The 8,967-nt window shown below is 35.8% G+C and overlaps 1 protein-coding gene across 1 annotated transcript in view; it reads right to left on the bottom strand.

The window, feature by feature from the left end:
* Positions 1-6,983: 6,983 nt before the first annotated feature.
* The window catches only part of LOC115222015 (alpha-1,2-mannosyltransferase ALG9), a 28,924-nt gene continuing 26,940 nt past the window's right edge, over positions 6,984-8,967 (bottom strand). Inside the window, exons 16-17 of the mRNA XM_029792129.2 lie at positions 7,623-7,753; positions 6,984-7,403 (exon numbers count right to left, since the gene is read on the bottom strand). Coding sequence (XP_029647989.1) covers positions 7,277-7,403; positions 7,623-7,753 — 258 coding nt within the window. The 3' untranslated portion in view covers positions 6,984-7,276. The remainder of the gene's footprint in view (positions 7,404-7,622; positions 7,754-8,967) is intronic.

Below are 8,967 nucleotides of genomic sequence, written 5' to 3'. Positions count from 1 at the left end.
TAAACCATTGATAAAAATAAAATAAATAAATAAATAATTGCAGTGTAGAAGGTGTTTATAAACCATTTAAAACACACAAAAACTGTTAGATTTTTGTGCCTTTGAGACCATGACCTGTTCACTGACAAAATTCCATGCTGTATCTGACGATGTTTGTGTGTTTTTAAATGGTTTATAAACACCTTCCACACTGCAATTATTTTTGTTCCAGCACACGATCTCAGATCAGGTCACGTGCTATGCATGTACATCGCAGTAAAAATAAATAAATGCTGTCTATTTATTTAAATGAAAGTATATCATATTTGTAGCTAACAGAAGTGCCATATATTGGGTGTATTTTCTTTTACTTATGGGTTGGACTCTGGCAATGTTGGGGTACTGTTTTTAAGGGGACACTTGATTGTATAGAACATGAGTGAACCTCAATATACCCAACTGGTATATTCTATTAAACTCAGAAGGAAAGTTAACATTGTTCCAGGCGATAATTATTTAAATGTTTGTCTATTCTGGCAACCCATTGCTGCCATCTCATTTTTTTCTCAGCTACTTCCACACACCCTTATATAAGCACAGGGTAGCCATGTATGATTTCCACTGCAAAACACCTGCTTGTCCCTGTATAAAGTCTCATCTCCACCTTCTTCAATCCTCTTCCCACAGTCAAGGGGACTTTTCCCCTCTTGTAGCCAAACTAGTGATGGTAGCACAAAAAAAAAAAAAAAGCAGCACCCAGTACACTCTGTAAAGTGGTTGCTGTTAGAAAGGGTATGTTGCCATAGAAACCCTGGGGCACAGTGCAGCTCTGTTGTGGGTCACTGGTTCCTGTTAAACCATACAACCCATGCCAGCATGGAAAATGGATGTTAAATGATGATGATGTTGATGCAGAGGAGGAGGAGAGAAAGGGCAGTGCTTTGTGACTCTTTGTAGGGTTTCTGAAATTGGTGGAAGGGTAGGAGGGATAGAGGGAGATATGCTGAAATCAGAGGTTTGGTCTGAATGATTCCAACAAGATGGATTCTGCTTAAAGGATCCAAGGATGGTGATACTAAACTGGATGATGGATTAAGTCTATCATCCAAGTAGCGATCTGAACTCAGGATGGAAAGATTTGAAACAAACATTGTTATGAAGGCATCCTGTTTGGTGCTCCAATTATTCTGCCAGTCCACTGCCCTAAACTGTTACTTTCATTGAAAACTCTAGAAGGATGAAAAGTAAAGTTGACCTTGAAAGGATTGAACTCAGAATACAAAGATTCAAAACAAATACCACAAAATATTCATCTGATGCATTGATCTGTCTATTTGCTGGTTGTGTATTCTGAATATAATACGCTGCCACCAAACTTCACAAGGTATATTTGTCTTGTGTTCTACATACTTTTCTAATTAACTGGCTCTTCTAATCCACTGTTTTACTAGGCTCAGTGATTGGACAGTGGCCATGCTGGAGCATCACTTCAAGAATTGTGATCATCATTGTTTAATCTCTGTCATCCATGTTGGTACAGGTTGGGTAGTTTGAAAGGATCTAACGAGTCAGAGGATTGCATTAAGCTCTGGTGTCTACAGCTGGATGCCATTCCTAGTGCCAACCACATTACTGAGGTTACTGGGAGCTTTCTATGTTGCAAGGACATTAATGAGATCACTATGTAACTCGCAAAGCAAGACTCCGCAACTGAATGTGCGTGTGTCGTAGAGAGGGAGCTGGCTTTATGCCTGGTATCGAGAGGTTAAAGCAGGAGAGAGGGATAAGAACTGGTGCCCTGCAGTACGGGAGAGACATGGCTACCAGGCTGGAAAGAGAGAAAAGAGTATAGGTCTATAATGTCAAACAACAATATTGGACTGGTACATTTTCTTCTGTCAACTTTGGAAAAATGAAAGGGAAGGTCCCCCAGCATGGGATTTGAATTCAGAACATGAAGTGACATAACCAAATACCACTGCAATTTATTTTATCTGATGCTCTACTAATTCTGCAATCCACTGCTATGTGGCTGCTTCCTTTTGTTTACGTTTATATACTGAATATTTTTATTATTTTTGTTTTAGTTAAAAAATGTTTCAACTGCTTTGTAGGAAGTATTTACTGTTTTAATCAATTAATTTTTTTTTACTGCAACTACATTTGATTTTCTGCACATGGTGGAATCTACATGCACAACATGTTACCCATTAATTTAAGGTTCAGTAATTTGTTCCACATTAAACACTTATACATGCTAAGAGTTCAATCACCACATTGGACGACAGGAAATGTTACTGGTATTTTTACACTTTGATAGACATGTGTTTCAATGAGTCAGCAACCCATTTTCTCAGTATTTCAGATACACACTCACACACATACATGTGTATGTGTCACCATCACCATTTAGTGTCTGTTCTCCATGCTAAGATGGTTTGATTGGAAAAGGTAAACCAAAGTGCTGCACTAGGCTCCAGTCTGTTTTGGTTTAGCATTCTACAGTTGGATGCCCTTCCTAACACCAGCAACTCTGCAGAGTGTACTGGGTGTCTTTTACACACACCAGCTCTGGCTATAACCATGATTTATCTTAGCTTGACATACGTACACCAGCTTAGCTTGATGTACGTATGCATGTACATATGTATGTATATATACATGACTATTACAAGGGAAAGATTGACATTATTTTTGAAGTTTTGCCTTAGTCTGTCAACCCTTTTCTTGCAAGAATAACATAAATATGATATTCTACTTCAATTTAATATTTCACTATTTTTATGTATAACTATACATAAAAACAAACACACATAAATATCACTTTTAAGTGTATTTCTACAGATTTTCTATAAAATTTAGAGCCAGCATTGAAAATTACGATGTTTTGTATAGAAATAATCTATGTAAACAATGTGATCGAAGGTAGAAAAACAGATAAGATGGGTGTATATGCATATTTCAAGAATTATTGCTCCTTCTTCAGTGCCACATGAAATCTATTAACCATACACAAACACTTCATTTAAATATTTACTAAGCAATTTATATATATATATATATATATATATACATACACACACACGTATATATATATATATTGACATCTATATATATATGTGTGTTTGGAATTTGGTCTGTGCAAAATGAGTCAGAAGCCTAGTTTCAATTGCAAGTGGAGCCATTTCATCCAGGGGTAGGTGTGAAAGGGAATATGGGAAGAAATCAACTCCACCAAGCTAATTTACCAATGACATGCTATATGAAGTTGATTCTTTAATGGTACCTCATTACTCACACCAACTCACTAAAAAGATTCAATCAATTTTGAAGATAAAGAAGAATTTAGTACACTAACTCTGTCATTATTAAGTGGGTGCATGGAATATAAATTAACAACAGAATTCAAAAGTTAAAAAATTACTATTTGTAAATCTCACAAGATATTCAGCAACAGTACTTTGTAGTAAAGATTGTTTGCTCCTGGGGCTAAATTACAGTAACATTTGTCCTAAACCAGGACTGCCATGTTATGTTGGCAAACAATCTTTACTACAGAATTCAAAAGATTTTAATTTAGATTGCTTTAAACCTTTTGTTACCATTCTTTTTGTTAAAATACTTTCTCTTTGATTCAATTAATTTTGAAAATAATGAAAAGATTAATAAAATAACTGTCATTATTGAGCTGGTGTTTGGAACACAAATTAATGGGAGAATTTAATGGAAGATTTGAATTTAGATCTTTTGGAAACAATAAGTTTGTACCACAGAGCCGCCGGTTTTGGGTTGATATTTGGCAAGTTGGTATCAAAAGGGGAACTAGACATTCAGTCTTCAGATAATATAGAATTTATTATTTTGGGTTAAGATTGCAGTCATGACGATGAGAATTCTGCAAAAGTCATAAGGTCCAGTTGATCAAAAATACTTATACTACAGCATCATCATAATAATAATGATAATAATAATAATAATAATTCTCTTCTTCGCCCTTTTCAAGCCTAGCCAGGCTCATGGGCCCAGTTTCCGTGGCGTATGTCTTCCCCCACCAGCTGGACAGGACGCCAGTTCATCGCAGAATAATAATAATAATAATAATAATAATATGTTCTAAAACAAACATTAAGACATAGTTACCAAATATTTCATTTAAAATATTACAAACATGTTGTTTCTCAATCTGTTTGACAGAAGCAAAATCAGCTTCAGTGGCATTTCAACTCAGAATTTACAGATCCGGGAAAAATGCTACTGAGCATTTGTCCAGTGCAATAACGATTCTGCCAGCTAGGGGCCTTACCATATTAAGAATGTGAAGTTTAATACAAAATGACTCAAAAAATGCATTTGCATGTAATTAATGTGTTTACCATTATTTCTTGTAGCACCCCAGTTGGGGGAAATGGTGCTGCAGATATTTAACTGGCTAAACTCTAATATTTCATATCCACAGGTTGGACTACAGTATCAGTCTCATTTACAACTGTCCTGCAACGTTTAGACAAGGACACACACACACACATGATGGGCAACTTTCAGTTTCTCTCTACCAAAGCTATTCACAAGGTATTATTTGACCTGAGACACTTGTCCAAGGTACCATATAGTGGGACTGAACCCAAAACAACATGGTTGGAAAGCAAATTTCTTAACCTCACAGCTATGCTTAAATCTTTAAGTTGATTTAATGATATTGATGATGACGATGATAATAATAATAATAATAATAATTGAGTCCTTGGGGACAGTATCAAAGGCATCAAGAGGAATATCAAGAAAATCTGAACAGAATGCCCAATAGGGTTGTTACAAAACGTTTACCTCTTTGGCACAGCCAGAATAATCAGGAAAGTATAAGATGGTTAAAAAGAACAGATAGCATGGTACCATAGGCTGCAGGCAGCAAGCCCACTACGCATGAAAGACTCCAGGAGTTCCAACAAAACCTGAGTTTTGAAGAATAACAATACTATTTCTTTTCAATGAAACTTTTTTTAATATAAGTTTCACAATATTTAATAATTTCACTTAGTATAAGAGTATTTTTTCTCACCAAATTATTCAAATTAATTAAATTTATAGATTTCCAGATTATTAACCTTAATGTTACAAATGAAAGATTATTTTACAATACTTATCAATATTGATACAATACTTATCAAGTTTTATCAGTGGTCACCATCAGATGTCTCAACCCAGGGTTTGTACATAGTACCAGGGTGGATTTGAAGTGAAAAAAAACCCAATTCTTTCTAATCAATGTTAATGATGTTCTTAGCCATAAAGCCAATGACAATAATTCATCTAAGTAGTTCATCTGCCACTTTCACATCACCATTACAACCTTAATCACATCTTATGTCGATTGAGATAACACAGGCACATTTGCCTGACACCCAAGAACCATATCCAGTCGACCTTTTGTGTTTTCTTCATACAAGAAAAAAATAAGGACTTCTTTTGGTTAGGCACAAGAACAATTTTTAAGTATATATATACATATATATACATGCATGTATGTATAAATATGTACATATTTATGTATGTATAGATAAACAGATATATCTCCTTATAATTTCATATATATATATATACACACACACACACATACAAATACATTTATCTATCTATAAATATATATATATACACACACACACTAAATCAAATTTGTATAGTGAACTGAATTCAGAAACAAAGACTCTGAAACATCTAGTTTAGCTCATTAGATAGGGACTATCAAATACACAATTGCATCAGTTTAAAAAACAGTCTTCAAAAAAAAAAAAAAGAGCTGGCACTATACACTGATGCCAAAAATAAGGTAAAACAAAGGTGTGGAGTGGGGGGGAGGAAATATAGATACAAAAAAAAAATGATGATAACTAGAAAAGATAAAAAACAGTCTTGAGAAATTATCATCGGCAGGCAGCAGTTTCAGTATCAAGTAAAGTGTGGCAGTGAATAGTTAAGTTACACTTAGAGGAAGAGGAGTAGGAGGAGGAGGAGGAGAAGAAAAGGTCTGAGAAGATGATTTATAACAGAATAAGGCGGGGGAGAAAGAGAGGGGATAATGGTTTCAAACTTTAGCACAAGGCCAGCATATTTTTTAGGGGGCGAAGGGTAGTCATTTGCATTGACCCCAGTACTTGCGTGGTACTTTATTTGTTGGCCCTGAAAGGATAAAAGGCACAGTTGACCTTTGTGGAATTTCAACTCGGAGAATGCAAAGAGATGGAAGAAATGGCACTGAGCACTTTTTTTTTCCAACATGGTAGTGAGATTCTGCCAGTACACCGCCTTAGAGAATTGAATAAAGAAAACGGAAAAAGAAAAAAGAACAACGAAAAAAATTTAAAAAAGAAGCAGAAGAGGAAAAAGATTAACAATAACAAAAACCTCTAAAAAAATGCCCAAAGGTTGTATTTCAAAGAGAGTCAAATTGGCAATAAAGTGTTGCAAACCAAATACAAAAATAAAATAAAACAGAGAAAAATAGAGGCAAGAAAAGAAAGAAGAAAGATAGAAGACAATAGAATGAAAAGGGAAGAGAAAAAGAAAATCTGAAAATAGAAGAATATAAATAAGATGGAGGGGGAAAAAAGAAGAGAAAAGAGAACAGAGGAACCGGAGAAAGTTACATTATTTACATTTGATGGATATTTGTCCTCATCTTGTTTGTTGTTAATACAACATTTCGACATCAGGTGTCTTGGGGAAATTTCAAACCTGGGTCCTCATCCCTAAGGTATTTTTCGATGTTGTTATTATTATTATAATTATTATTATTCAGGTCACTGCCTGGAATCGAACTCGGACTCTTGGGGTTAGCCTGTACTCTTAACCACTATGTCATATGACCGAGTTTGATACCAGGCAGTAACCCGAATAATGATAATAATAATAATAATAATAACAATAATAATAATGATAATAATGATAATAATAATAACAACAACAACATTGGAAAAATACCTTAGGAATGAGAACCCAGGTTTGAAATTTCCCCAAGACACCTGATGAAGGCTGCAGGGTATATCAGCTGAAACGTTGTGTTAACAACAAACAAGATGAGGACAAATATCCTTCAAATGTAAATAATGTACATAATTCCTCATCTCTCAAATATAGAACAGAGAAAGTTAATTACTGTAAGACATGATGTAGAGTTTGGTTTGTAATTTACTAACAATTGTTTGGAAAAATTAATGGTTCTCTGGCTAGAAAGGGGCATCAGTGAAGAGATAGAGTGAGAGAGAGAGGGGGAGAGAGGGAGCAGACCATCTGAAGAGGCCGACTATAAATGTTCTCGATTGCTACTGGGTCGTGTTGGACGTATGGCTTTCAGCAAGTTATAGTTGTGATATGTACAGTAATCACTGGAAATAAACGGAATGTAGAATGCTCGGAATATTCGGTGGGATCTATAAATTAGAAACAAAACAAATGGTTAATATTACCAAAAAGATAAAAAAAAAAAATTTGTGTTTTATGGCATAAAAGAGAGAGAGAGTGAGGGAGACAAAGGGAGAAAGGACAAAGAGAGTGATAGAAAGAGAAAGAGTGCTAGAGTGAGATTAACAGAAAAAGTGAAAGAGCATGAGAGAGAGAGAGCGAGAGAATGAGAGAGAGAAATCACTTACTGTTGTGGATATAGAAATTTTGATGACACTAAAATTTTCCACTCCTGAGTTTTTTTGGAATATCTTGGTTCCAGTTTGGTTTCTGTAGGCACATCCAGGTCTATCAAATAATGGCACTTACTTACGTTAATCTGAAAGAACACAAGAAATGAAACAACTTAAACAGAAGCAATGATAAACTACAACAAGAGTATCCATCTGTACCCCATCTCTGACTATCCTCTATATTCACAAACATTCTTGTAGTCTCTACCCACATATCCTCCTTGTTCTTTGGTCCCCAGAGCCCACCTTGACAGCTTGTCACAGTTCCATCCCTATTAGCCCCACTCACTCTTGGAGCTGTGTCTCTCTTCTAGCCCCTGTCTTCATACTCTAACCTTTCATCTCCCACCATAAACCCACCTGCCTGCCTGTCTGTCTGTCTCTCTCTCCTGTAAGTCCAATCAGTTGAGGGGATTGTATTCTTGTAAGCTACATGGTAACCTCACCAGTGCTGGTGCCATGAAGAAAGCATTCAGCAGTAGAAACCATGCCAAAGTAGACAGTAGGGCTTGGCACACTCCTCTGATCCATCAGATATTGCTAAACTGCCCAACATGTGCCAGTATGGAAGATGGACATTAGAAGAAGATGATGATGACAACCATGATGATGATTCTACTTATCCCTGGTTCCTTAACTGCCCTGAAGTAAATGAGAATATCTCTGCTGGAAAGTGTTTAGAAATTTCTCTCTTTATTTAAATTCTTCACCACTACCACTGCCACTGCCACCACCATCATTTAATGTTCGCTTTGCCATTGGCAAGCCAAGGAGCTGCACCAGGCACCAATTGTCAGTTTGTATTATTATTATTTTTTTTTTTTATTAATATCATTAATTATAATTATTTCTTGAGAAGAAAGAATCTCATGTTACAACAATGTAGCTTGTTTGATGTTGTTTAGCTCCAGGTCAGTTTTGACTGAGCAGACCTCTGATCAAAGACAATCCAACCATGAACATTCTATCTGTTTTCAAGCGTTTTGTGTCCTAAACATGTTCCCTCAAATCACACCTGTAGAGTGTGGTTTGAGGGAAATGTGGCTGCTATTTCCAACATTCTCAGTCACTTAAACACCAGTAAAACAAGATAAGCTCCTAACCTATGAGCCTAAGGCTTGGGTAAAGAAGGGGACATCATCACTAGCTTTCTTGGAACCTAGTTTTTTTTTGTTGTCTTTTCTTATTTATCAAGACAACTAGCAGAATGGTCAGCAGTTTCTATCCTGTTGCCAGAACTGAGATGTCTCTTCAGCCCAAGAGACACTTTGTGTTCAAATGATCCAATCCACTCAACAAT

Source organism: Octopus sinensis, linkage group LG19 (assembly GCF_006345805.1).
Source record: "Octopus sinensis linkage group LG19, ASM634580v1, whole genome shotgun sequence".
Lineage (NCBI taxonomy): Eukaryota > Metazoa > Mollusca > Cephalopoda > Octopoda > Octopodidae > Octopus > Octopus sinensis.
The sequence above is the reverse complement of the archived record's forward strand: the minus strand, read 5'-3'. Positions and strand labels throughout refer to the sequence as shown.